Source organism: Corapipo altera, unplaced genomic scaffold, assembly GCF_003945725.1.
Source record: "Corapipo altera isolate COAL_440 unplaced genomic scaffold, ASM394572v1 2b, whole genome shotgun sequence".
NCBI classification, from domain to species: domain Eukaryota; kingdom Metazoa; phylum Chordata; class Aves; order Passeriformes; family Pipridae; genus Corapipo; species Corapipo altera.
This window is the reverse complement of record NW_020884874.1, coordinates 21,028,490-21,042,042: the sequence shown is the minus strand read 5'-3', so window position 1 is coordinate 21,042,042 and position 13,553 is coordinate 21,028,490. Positions and strand designations below refer to the sequence as shown.

General features: G+C 38.8%; 1 protein-coding gene across 1 annotated transcript; it reads left to right on the top strand.

Annotated features, from left to right (window-relative positions):
* The first annotated feature begins 1,757 nt into the window (after positions 1 to 1,757).
* MTFR2 (mitochondrial fission regulator 2) lies at positions 1,758 to 11,742 on the top strand. The gene is made up of 8 exons (XM_027632756.1): positions 1,758 to 2,092; positions 2,685 to 2,816; positions 3,170 to 3,274; positions 3,503 to 3,627; positions 5,591 to 5,805; positions 6,807 to 7,107; positions 9,303 to 9,489; positions 10,907 to 11,742. The coding sequence occupies exons 1-8, from the start codon at positions 2,030 to 2,032 to the stop codon at positions 11,003 to 11,005; spliced, it is 1,227 nt and encodes a 408-aa protein (XP_027488557.1). The 5' UTR covers positions 1,758 to 2,029; the 3' UTR covers positions 11,006 to 11,742.
* The last annotated feature ends 1,811 nt before the right edge of the window (positions 11,743 to 13,553 follow it).

The window sequence follows — 13,553 nt, the reverse complement described above, 5'->3', positions numbered from 1 at the left end:
CCAAGATATACACTTGAGCTGTCATAACCTTAGAACGGGTAATCTGTATCATCTAGGTCAAGTTGAAAGTGGATGGTTGTGGTCTGCATGTCATAAAGCAAGATAATTCCTGGGTGAATAGGCAGATGTAAGTTTTGTGCTTCAGCTGAATGTTCAGGGAGATCTAGTAGAGTTTGCTTTGGTAATGGCATTTGATCCTACAGACCTCTGTCTGTAGGTTAGATCATAAAAATCCTTTTTTCACAATCCGTAATTTCAGTGCAGTTTATTAAAAATATAATTTGATTTCAGAACACATACTGACAGCCATAAGCATTTTTAAAAATAAATTAGTTCAAATTAAGAGATAATGTAGTCAAAGATGCAAGTTGTAATCTGATTATCAGAGATCTGTAAGAAAGTGGGAGTGAAGATTTTTTTTTTTTTATAAATCCAAAACTGATGCTTTAGCATCTATTAGTCTTTCAACATTAACAGTGAATTTTCCCTGTTGTGAAAAAAACCTATGTTTTGAAATTTTCACTTGGTGCTACTAATGTAGTTGCATTTAAATTCCATTCACAAGTCATGCATTTTGCATCTCTCATTACAAGGTAAAGACCATCATTGATGGATCTCCAGGGAAAAAAATCTAGACATTATGCTGGCATAAAATGTTTAACTACCTTTTGAGTTCAGTAATTCATTCTGACTTGCTGCTCTCCAGCAATGCAGCACTTTGTGTATCTGCTTCACCTCTGTGGTGTACTTATAAGGTTTGAAGTTATCCCTGCAGTTCAGATAAAATCAGACATCCATTTCACTAGGCAGAAAAAACGCCAACAACCAACCCAAACAACCCCCCCCCAAAACACACCAAAAAATCTAGCTATCCTGTTATTCTAGACTGTGTGCACTTGATCAGTTTCTTGGTTCGGAATTAAACCTCACATCCTGTTCCTGGGAAGGCAGAAGCAGTTGCATTACTGTAACAGTGGGCAACTACATCAGATTTAAGCTTTCCTGCTGTTACCAGCTTTGGTACATCTCCAGAGGTAAAGGCTGCAGCATTAGGCCTTGAGCCTCATGTCACTTCTCCTTGTTTCTTAAAGCTGGCCTGTCACAAAATCCTTTTCTTTAGAAGGTCCTGCAGGTCCCTTCTGTACTGCTCAGAGTTGTACCTGCTGACTTGAAGCCTTTCTGTATGAGGTCTCTCTCAACTGCACCTCTAGTTCCAAAGCAGCTGGTTACTGGTGCTCATCCAGTCAAACCTCAAGCTTAAACCTTCCTAGGCCCCTGAACCTGCTCTGTGCTGTTCTTACAGTGTGTGTTACTGTTCCTTCTTTGTGTTTGATCTTGGAGAATCGGTCTATGTGACAAGTTATGGGTAATAGTAACTACACTACTAACAGTAGTAACACTATCTGCATAGGTGGAGGAAAAAGATATCCATATTATTTCTCTGAGTGGAAACACTGTCTTATTTTGTTACACTGCAAGCGTCCTTGAAGCATTGAATTTTTTAAAGAAACAGCAGAAATCTTTACAAGCAAGATTAAAGAACAGGTATCTAAATAACAGTATCCAAAGCCAGATTTCTTGTTTTGAAGTGAACTCAGTTTGTTCAGATGCTATCAGGTAGTTATTGTGCTGAGGATACTTTGAATGAACTAGTTATAAGTTTGCTACATCGAGGACCCAAAACATCTCAGTTTAGCCCTTTGCCATGAATTCAGAGGTATAACATGCCCCGGTGAGTTTCTTCTCTTGATGCGTACATTCTGTGTTCCGTTCTCGCAGCCGCCGGAGCTGCCTTTTCCCAGCAGTGCCGCAGCCCAGCCTCGGGCCTTCAAACCGCTCCCTCCCGACACCCCCCGCGCGGGCCCGCCCCGCTGCCTCATTGGCTCTACCCCCTGCACTGCCGCGTTCCTATTGGCGGGCTACCCCTGTGCCCCGCCCCCGGCCCCGACTGGCGCTGCCCGCGCGGGTCTGGGGCGGGCTCGGTGTTGCCTTCGGTGGGCGGCTGATCCGGCTGCACCTTCTGCTCCCCATGGCGCTGCTGCTGGATCTGCTCCGCCGGCTGCTGGAGCTCCTGGGCTGGCCGCCCCACCAGGTGAGAGCCCGCGGTGGCGCAGGGGGCAGTCTGCTGCCGGGCGGCGCCCGGAGACCCACTGGTGCGGGGCGTCCCGCCCGCAGCCGCCGTGGTTCCGCGCAGGGAGGGAGCGAGGGAGAGATCGGCACCGATGGCGGTGCGGCGGGTTCCGCGCCCTCCGTGCCCACAGCTGGGCTCGTCGGTACACTCTGCCCGCACGTGGGAGCGCGTGGGTCACTGCTCCGGCACGGCCGGTCAAGGCGCGCTTTTTGCCCTGAACAGAGAGGAACAGAGTCGGGAGCGTCAGCTGTTCCTGCTTTGCTGCTTTCAATGAAAGGCTACATACCCATTCTCGAGTTAATTCTGTGTTTCCAGAGACCTGGGAAAGGTACGGTATGGGAAGCGGAGCCAGCTCACTGGTGCAGTGTCAGGGCTGATGCTGGAGGGGGGCTGTGGGCAGCTCCTTGGTGGTGCTGCTGCAGCGTGTGCTTCTGAGGCGGGTCTGGGATATGTGTGTGAAACTGCCAGAGTGGCTCTAGGGACTCTAGTTTGACTGATTTTTCCTCTTTATTTTCTGTTTCCATCGTTGGGACTTCTTGGTGTTTTTTGACAGGCCGTATTTTTCGAAACTCGCACGTTTGGCAGCAGTATCACTCGTGCAATCAGAACATGCCTTCCTTCAGCAGTCTCATCAGGAAGGCATTTCCAGCAGTTGTACACCGTAATAAGGAAGTATCAAATCAAGGTACATTACATTTATTTCACTTCTTTACTAACTTTTTTTCCCCAAAGACTTACACAGATGCATATGATTACTTAAAATGTGCAGTTTTTCTTTTATCAGTATCTCAAGATATTTGCCTTTGTGCCTCTTTAAAGTATTCTGTGAACAGGCTGTATTTTGGAAGCATCTTAGACACTGTTAAAACCAGTGTAGGCCTCTTTGGACTTTCAACTAGAGAAGAGCATTGGAAAGTTAAATTAACCTAACTGTATTATATTTAATTACATATAATATTCAAGAATTTAATAATTTGGATTGTAAGAACTGTGGAATTTGATTTTACTTCTCATTTTCAAAGGTTTTCTGATTTTTAGGTCACATCTGTTTGCCAAAAAAAGCAATATGGATCTACTCGAAGTGTTGTCCGGCGACTTGGGACAATTCTTTCCTTGGAGCCCTACCCAAGACCTTATTTTCAAGTAAGCAATTTTCATATGTATGCTTCACCTATTTGCATTTTCTTGTTTCTTAATTTGATGATAGCTTTTCTGTTCTTTTTAGCTCATGTAATTTGTGTGTTGCATCCCTTATGTTCCCTCTTTTCCACTTCCTTACATCACTGTTAAAAACTCTTTTTGCAGAACTTTCAGTATGTGCTGAATTCGGTTTCTCTTCATACCTTTTTTTGTCATTCTTGTTTGGTTTAGCTTGTTCAAGACCCAAGTCCATTGGGTTATGATGAACAAAGTGCAGCTCCAACTCCTGTGGCTCCATCACTTGCTGATGTCCTGTGGGTGGCAAATGATGAAGGACAGGCTTTTACTAGACTTAGGTAAGTAAAAGTATAAAAAGGAGTAATAGGAGTAAAAGGAATTATGCCTTCTGTTCTTTATGGGGTGTGAATTCATGTTTGTTTCTTTGTTTTTTGACTAACATTTTCCAGAAATACCTTAGGTGTTTCTGGTAGGGGCAGTTCCTGCTTACCTGGAAATTCTTATTGTGTAAAGCATTCTTATCCAAAAGATTTCTGAAATTTAGTCTCCTATTTTCTTTTCATAGTAGCATGTCAGATGCATTGCTGGTATTTTAATTGGTTTTCACTCACAAAGTATTTTGTGAGTTGAAGGGAAATTTGGTTATTGCAGTATACCCTAAGATTATTCCTATCTTTATCCTTTTAGTTTGCAACCATTTTGATAAATTTTAGAAAGGGAAAAACAAGAAAAAATATTTAAAAGTCTCCTTTTGACTTTGATTTCTGCACTGCTCTGTGTAAACTTTGGTTATTGCTTTGCTGGAAAGTACAAACATTTTATCTTAACAATTTGAAATAGATTTGAGTATAGTTTATATAATTCTTTCTAGCCTTTATAGAATGTTGAAGGAAAATATTTTTACAAATTATGAAGTATTTCAGGTACTGTGAAAAGAGAAATTGTGCAGGAATTTGCAGACACAAATAGTGTATGAGTTTTATCTTTTTTTTCCCCACTAGAAAAGAAATAGAAAGTTGTCTTACTTTTCCTCTAAAGGATCTGTTCAAAATCAGAGGATGAGTTAGAGAGCCAGAACCAAGATTAAAATGTGGACACTTGTATTGTCTTTTACTCTTATCTGTATAGGATGATGTAATTCTACTTCATATTGATATTTGTTTGTGATCTTTGTGCTACTTGCTGGTAATGAAAATACAAGAAACTGATGGATTCAAAGGACACACTTTTTATTGGAGAAGTTTTGATACAGTGTGTTTCATGCAAAGCTGGTAAAATACTGCGAGTAAGAATATTGTTCAAAGGCATATTGTTAAAAGGCCTGTTTTGTCTTGCTTGTGCTTGTGCTGTTCTTTAGCTGATCAGATTCGCAGATCTATGACAGTTTATTCTTTTGTTTTTTCCATTCTTTCCTCCCCTTCTGGCTCTGTGGGATGTTTTCCAAGAACAGCTATTCTAATTGATATCTTTTCACTTTCAAGCAGTGTGACTAACAAGGGTTTTTGGCAAATCAGAAAGCAATGCTGCAGGTCTGATTTGAAGTAAAAGGATAGTTATATAAGAGAAAAGGTCTGGTTTGTTTTCAATCAAAACTTAGTACATCTTGAATAAATAACGTAAATTTAATTTCTTTGTTTTATAATGAAATCCTGGCAGTTTGATTTTATACTTATTTTATATCTTAAGGTTCTTTCTGCAGGCACAGACTTGAAACAATTTTTAAAATTAAAACCTGAGACTTACAGCACAATTTTCTGGTGCTGTCTTTGTTTGTAGTAACTTATACAAGATGAGGTTCTTATTCTGTAAGTGTATATTAAACCTTGTTATTCTCCAGTATATTTTCTGAAAGATTGTAATTTCTTTGCTTATTGCAGTGTTCTTCGTAGAGTTTGATAAATGACTAAAATTTATGAAGCCTAATTAAGAGATCATTAGCCTTTGACTCTCCTGCCTTTCATATTCATGTAAGGAGAAGGGAGAGACACCACATGCTGTCATTCTAATAGTTATTGAATAATGACAACTCAATCCTACTGTATAGCTTTATGATGTTTAATTATCCCTGAGTAAATTATCTGACTAATTTTTATGATGACTTTGCAGGGATCTACATCATACTTGAGCAAAGGGAGACTTAAAACATTTTAAAGCTTATGAGTAGTTAAAAGTGTAGTTTTCTTAGATGGTTTGAAAATTTATGTCTTGCTGAATGACAGTAACTTTCTTGAATAGACAGTAGCTTTGAGATTTCCATTGTTGGCTGAGCCTTTTGAAACTGTGTCTTTCGTTGCTTTCTAGGACTGAATTATGGAGAAAAGAGAAACGTACAGCTCATCATGACCTATATCCATCTATAGATTCAATACAGAGCATTCCAAAAAACAGCACACGAGAAGACAATATTGATCAAGCAGCACTGCAGAAGATTTCTGCACTTGAAGATGAGCTAACCTTTCTTCGTGCTCAGATTGCTGCAATTGTTTCAGCGCAGACACTGGGAAGCATTCCATCACGTGAGCCCTTCTGGTTTGAAGCAAACCACTTTTCCTTTTTATGCTTTAGAGCTTGCCATGCCTGACAGAGAACTTTTCTCACTGAAGATACGCCACTAAATTTACCAAATATAGTATTTTGTTTCTCTTTTTGCTGTTGGTGGCCCTCTCTCACTTCTATTTTGTGGCCTCTTTGTCAAGTTCAAAAGTTGATCCTAAGTAATCTTCGTACTCATTTCCATGTCTGTGAAGGAGCTTAATAACATCACTATATACAGGCTACCAATTATTGTTTGAAAAAATTACAGACTATTTTGTCCATTTGTGTTTTGTGCTGTTTCTAACAAGTTAGCACAATAATGGATAGAAAAATTATTTTAAGTCAGCCAGATTTGGGCTTTAACAAAAACAAATGCTTCTGACAGATGTGTCTAAGATAGCTGGTCTCCAGCATGAACTTCTATCTCGTGACCTCTCTTTTTCCCCTAAAAATTTTGAGGTCTTGATTGTTTTACTTGCAGACTAACCCCACTGTGGTTGCTGAAATACGTAAACTGGTGCGAGGTACTTACTTTTCTGTGGCATTGTGAGGACTTCTGCGATTCAGTTAGTTGTTCTGTTGACTCTTCTTCTGTCTCTTCTCCATTGCACTCAGTACTGTAGTCTATTTTACATGTTTCGTGGCTATCTTTGCTTTTGCTTCATATGGGTTATTATGACCTTCAGACCATCAAGAACAAACTGTTTGTAGTTGCTGTTGGAGGGCTGCTTCGCTGATTTGTCTAGTGCTTAGATTGAAAACGCAAACAGAGAAAATCAGAGCAGCATAGGACACCTCAGATTCATTGTTTTGTGTGTTTTGAATCTGTGGGTTTGAAGTTATGTTCTTAGTTTTAAGTCTAGTTCTTCTGTGTTATAATGTGCGAGGTGTATAAGGAAGTGCTTTAAGAGGGCAGTCTTATCTTGACTTAAAACCGAGTCATCCTACATGTTAGTCTTTTTCTTCTGTTAACTCTATCCAGAAGCCTTTAAAACACCCAGCACTCCAGATGGATTTTACCCAGTGCCAGCCATGACTTCCACACCATTGTCCGTCTCTCACAACCACTTTGTAATTCCCTTGCCTCCTCCACTTCCTTCTGGTGTACCATCTGGTGTTGATTCTAGTAAATCTGCAATGGAACTTATAAAACAACGCCGTGCTGCAAGAAACGGTGATTCAAGTGCAGCTGATAGTGCTGATCACCAGAAGACAAAGAATGTTCCTAGTATGATGGAAGTTTTGAAAGACCTAAACAAAGTTCAGTTGCGAGCTATTGAGAGGTAGGTTGAGTTAAATGTGTACCTCAGCAAGCCAAGTCTGTGTAAGCATCACAGCACTTCAGTAGCACCAGAGAACACCAATGCAAAACGTCATTTCATGAGCAGCTACTGCTGTCAAACTGAAGTTGGCAACGTCTAAGTTCAACCCTTGGAATGTAAGATACTTGTGACATGGCTTTTAGGTGCATTTAAAACGTGCTGAATATCACAGTTTGCTGCTTCAGTATGCAAATCTCAGGTTGGTGTGGGGAGGTGGGAGATTGTTTACAAAGTTTCCTACACCATCACAGAAAATTCATCTGAACAAATAACTTTCTGGTTTCACAGTGAAGGGCCACATCCTTAGGGAAACTTTGGAAAACTACTTGCCCAAACTATCCTGTTTCAAGCTTCAAAGTGTTAAAGAAAACATATACTGTATCTTTTATTGAAAATGTTTCACAAATTTGTATTTCAATAGTGCACGTGGGTTATAAGTATTTTTAATGGTCAGCAGTTTTGATGGTAAGCACAGTTGACCTGTTACAAAAATGCTTTACTGCTACACTTCTTCGGGTCAGTGTTGCTGTGCTGTGCTGTGCTAGGCATAATAGAGGTTGTCAGATGTTTTTGAACTTCTTGAGTTGAAAAAGTATGTAAGAATAACTGAGTCTATAATGAATATTTGAAGCTCTTAATGTGGGAAGAATGTCACTTTGCAAAACTTACTGCTCTCATTTCAACATTTTCCTGACTGTGAGCTTTATCTCTAAAAGTAACTAGCACAAATCTTGGACAATTATCTCTATGCAACTCTAAAGCATGTCTTTACATTTTGATGACATCTTTACAGTAAATAAGGCAAATATAAAGTGCACTTAGGTAAACATGTATGCTTCCTTTACATATATTTTCTTCCATGTAATTCCATGTATGGTGAGTCAAGAAAGTGAGTTGTTCTGGTTGACAGTTTTAATACCCAACATGTTGAGCATGAGCGTAATTAGAAGCGGTACATGTGTGTCCGAAATGCTTTCTGGATTTAGGCATCTGCCTTTATTCTGAAGGTAGAACTTAACTGGATAATGAATTTGTATTGCTGGGGGACTAATGGTGGCCAAAATTGCTATAGACTTTCAACCTGCAGTCTGAGAATAGTTTCATGTGTGCACAGCAAAGGGAAAACCTTTGTTCTCAGAAACTGATAGTCTGAAGATCCCAGTTTCTACCGTCCTGGACACGCTGGGCAAGTGTTCTGTCGGCTTGTTTTGTAGAAAGAGTGAACTCCGTCCCTTCAGGTCTCATGGAAGTCCCAGACTTTGAATAAGCTCAGCACTGTCAGTGTGCATTATTAGGTACAAATCATTGGCCTGGAGGCAGCACTTTACTAGCAGAACTCTGAACACTCTAGATTCCTCCCCCCATGCCCTCAGATACCTCAATGGTTAGAAAGTCTTTCTTATGATTTATTTTCATGGACTAGTCACTGGCTTCCACATTCATGTTAGGTTTTGGGGTGCAGGTGCTGGTTTGATTTTTAATTTGATAAGAACAGTTTTTCTAAATTAAAATACAAACTCTACTTTTGTTGCCTATAAAATTTTCCTATTTGGATGCTCAAGTACTCACTTGGAGGGAAAAACTGTCTTTGAAGCCTTTGTGCCAAACCTGATGATAATTTTTTTTCTTTTTAAATAATGAAACTTGAGTTAAGTGTAGCTTATAAATGGGGCTTTGTGTTTACCTGGCTGCATATTTGACTTAAAGGGGTTGTTTTCTTTACATATAATTGCTCTGTGGAATTTCCTAAGTTTGTTTGTTCTTGTGGGACCATAGAAAACCATGCTATTCTGAACTTAAAATGAATAAAGTTTAAATCAGATTACATTCACATTTATTATGAGATACTGTAGTGGGACATTTCCACTAATGTAGCTTAATATAACCTATAAATGAATTGCTATAAAACCTGTACATTCTGCTTTTTTTTTTTAAATTTTCTCTATTTGCAATACGTCAACATGTGTTGATTTACTGCTGTTTTTCTTCATGGAACAGTATCAAGTGGTGTTTTCAGGCTACGAATGTGGCTGACAAGTTGTTGGGTGTACTTGTATAAATTGTATTTGATGAATTGCTGTAAATTAACAGCAGCATTATTTATGTAATCAGGAATAGGGTCGGGAGACAATAATTTTTTTTTTTTTTTTCCCCAGGTCTCCTGGAGGTACTCCTCTTTCTAGACCCCAAAAGAGGCAAAGTTCAGATTGGGATCCAGTTGCTCTACTAACTCACGCACTAAAGCAGAAATTTGCACATAAAAATTATGATAAAGATGATTCTCTGGACAAAGAAAATAGATCTTTTGATAACTCTCCATTTTCTAGTCCGGAGATCCCAATGGTACGTTTTTATATGAGAATGTGTGTTTATATTCTTGAAATTACTGCTCTTTTCATGGATAGTTGTAGGGTTTTTGCAAGTCTAGAACTTCTCTTCAAGTTTTTTTTAGCCATCAGCCTAGCTAGTTACTTTTTAAAAAGTATAATCAAGGCAGAGAATATCAAAGATTAATTATTTTGGGTGTACAATTCTACATGTGCCAAGAGAAAAAACTTAGAAGACTGATTTTAAAAATTCAGCTCACGGTTGATTGAACTGTGGACATTTGCTTGATGGTAACTGACAAGTACCCATGCATAGATATTTTACAAATAAAGATGTTGGGAAAGCACAGAAAGGTCTGACTAACAGATGCTAAGTGTTCAGAAATGAAATCAAAAGCATAGCCAGTAATATTTTTCTTTGAGGTAGCAGAATTTTCACACAGTTTGTATCTTTATCCAAAATGAGATGTGATTCTGTTGTAAAACCCACGAAAAATACAGTTTTTTCTATGAACAAAGAAGCATGGTAGGTGGGACCATCAGACTAAGGTGAGTCTGAGCACTGTTTTCTGCAGAGCAGCCTGTGCAATGTGCTTGTTAAACATTTTCACAAACCTCAGAACTGCTTAGACGAGGTGGTTAGAAATAGGTGACCGTAATTTAAACTTTGTCTCTGTTTAGCAATTCTGTCTTTTTATCGTAAGAGTGAGATAAATTGTTTGGACTGTGGCACTTGTTATCCTAATAAGTAATAGTAGTGCAAAACATGTAATGGTAATCCAGACATTCTTTGAAGGCAACTGCTCATACATGAGGCTAGCTGCGTGGCTGAAAACTTGAGGAAAAATAACGCGTGTGTGTTCCTCTTTCTAGCTATAATTATTTTATTTTTTTCAACTGCCACAAGAATTTTGCAAGCAAAATGTAGCATATATTCTACAGGCTGCAGTGAGTCAGCAACTTTGGTGCAGTCTTAATAAATTTCTTTGATTTTTAATTTTTCCTTTTTCGGGAAAAAAAAACAACTTCTTAAAAATACAAGCCAGGCTTGTATTTTGGATGCTGCAGACCATTGCATTGCGTAGGTGACACACCTGATTCTAGATACAAAGATCAAAAATATATCCTCTAACAGGTGGATTATAAAGTCCTGAAAGAGAGACTGCATAAGGCTAGCATATTCAGGAGTAGATACAAAAAGATGGACTTTTTCTGCTTAAAGCAGAATAATCTTATTAGAGTTTGTAATCGAGCCTCTAATTGTTAACTGTTGAGTATTTTGAAGAATAAATGTACTTAAACCAATTGCACGAGCTTACTATTTTATTCTTCCTACATTAAGAGAAGTACAACAACTCTTCCAAACCATTTCTATTGTAAACATCTAATTCAGTTGTCTTGGGTATAATTATAATTCCATTCCTGCTCCCCAGGTTGGACGTTGCAATCTGAAGCTAAATGCAAAACCTAGCCTTACAAGAACTGATGAAGTTGAACAGGTACCAGCGTGGAAAGTGAGAGCTCATATTTAGCTGCAGTAGAAACTTCTGAGGAAACTTCATAGTGTACATAAGTGGTGGGTCCACTTGTGGAAACTGCTGTAAGGTGCTGTATTGTGTTGTTCTAGAACAGGTCTTTCCTATGCTATTAAAGTTTGGGTGTTGTAGGGTTTGTAAAATTACCTCCTCCTTAGTTTCCCAGAAGCCAGACTTGTGAATGTGATGTTTTTATGAGAAGCACAGAACTGAAAGAAGGCTTCCATTACTATGGAGCAGCGTGTTTGAAACCTGGGAAATCGAGGAAAGCAGTGTGTGGGTAGGGAAATTTATTGCTGTAGCAGCTGAGGTGTATGTTCTGTTTGCACTCCAGTGTAAATAACAAAGTATAAACTTTTTGTTAGTGTGTTATCACTGACTGTGTATAATGGTAATACTTTTTCCTTAGAGTGGTATAGTTGCCATGGTTTTCTTTGCAGTTTGCTGATGCAACTCCTTATTCCATGTGCAAACGGTATTCTGATTTATTTTGGGTCAGGAGATGAACTTTTATGTTTGTGAAACTTTGTGCTGTAAGTAAACTGCAGCTGCCTATTAAGTGCCTGTAATATGAGGGAGTTGCATTCCGAGATTAAAAAGACCTTGTAGAGAGATCTGCTAGCACATAGTCTAAATTCCATGTGTAAGTAAACATTAATTCCCGTCTCATCTTGTCCATCTGACCTCAGTTTTGTTCACATGAATTTATAAAATAAAATTTTCTTTATATTGTAGATGTGTGTGGTAGTGGCCTTTTGTGTTGCAGACTCTTTTGTATCTTAAGAACTGACCATATTAGACAGCTTCTTAAATTGCATTATCTAAAACTAATTAAAGTACAGCTTATAATTTTTCCTGCCAGAGTACTTGATGGAGCCACTTATGTACAAATTTATGATCCACTGCTTACAGTAACTGCCTTCACTTAATCTTTTGTCTAATGATCCTGATGTATAAAACCTAAATCCCGTCAGACGGTTGAATGTATCCCTTATATATCCTGTGTGTCTTCTATTTCCCTGCTCACTTACACAGAGTAGACTGGCAGCTGTATCCCCTCCTACTGCTGAATCTTCTTTGCACTGTTCTAAGAAATTAGTGTGCAAATGCCATACTTCCATTTTAGTTTTAAAAGTTATCTTTTGACTAAAACCAAAGCTTAAGTGACTTGATATATTATGCTCCTAAAATGACATCATCTAGATTTTGTTTTGTTTTGGTTTGTTTGTTTGTGTTTTTGTTTGTTTTGTTTGTTTGTTTGTTTTTCTGGATTTAGTAATTATTTAACTTTATCATATTCTCCCATTCCTTGCTTGGTCCATAACAGTTTGACCTTCCCTTTCTTTCAAAATACACGTTTGCTGCTTCCTCTACCTAAATTTGACAACTGCTATGAAATCCATACTGAATAACCAGCTCGGCCCCCTACTTGGCAATTTTACCCTCTTCTATCAAAACTCCTCATTGTCTTGTCTGCTGCTCTGGTCTGCTGTACTAGGGCATCAAGGAGCAACAGGGAGAGAAGTTGATGCAGTGCCTGCAGAAGAGGATATGAGGGCAGGTGAGTCCTTGGGAGCATAAAGCTTATGAATTGGCTCCATTTTTCCTCAGTATCTGCATTGTGGTGAGAGGGAGCAAGTTATCTCCTGTTTTATATCAGTTTTCCTAGATCCAGGGGATTTCAGGGTTTGTGGCCATTCTGCTGTGACTGACAAACATGAGGATGGAATTCTTTCTGTAAGAGACTGAATTGTCTACAAAGCCCTCAATACAGCAGTCTCTCTCCTCTACGTTAGTTGCTTTATGTGACCAGCAGTTTCTTGTCTTCAGGAAGAACTTGTTTTGGACTCCTTTTACATTTTTCTGTTCTCCCCAGAATTCATCTTGGGGTTTGGCCACAGGAGGAGTTTGCAGTAGAAATTTTGAATTTGGAAGTGTCTTTTCATTTTGGAAAGGACTTCTGAGAAATTTCTTAGTACCTCTGAAACCAGTGATCTAGCGTCAGAAGCATCTGCAAATTTTAGTGAGCTGTATGATCGTTCTGGTTGTTGGGTACTCTCTCTGATTTTTGTGTCAGTTTGATGTGAATTGTGCAGTAATGTAGTTATAAAGTAGTTTAAGCTGATCAACTTCCTTAGGAAAAAGAATAAATCATGGGCCATGTAGGTTGTTTTTTTTTCCCCAACTATGTACCACGTAGACATGTTATGAGAACAGAATCTTTATTTTATGTAGTTCCAGTTATAAATTAGGGTAGGCATTCAACTCTGGTATACCTTGAGAAGTCTGTGGGTGGCATCTGGTAACATCTGACAGTTTTCAGTACTAAGAAGCTGCAAAGCTTAGGAATAGTTAGCATTGAAAAGTTTTGTCAGTCATTGCAGAGATTTTTCTGACTTTCAGAACTGATGGAAATGTGGCTTTGTCATCTTATTTTCTTTGACTAGACCTTCTGTATCAACAGCTTGGAAGCAACTTGAGGTTCTCCAAGGTTACCTATGCCCACCTATAATCCGTACCCTGTTCACCTACAAATACTCTGGTT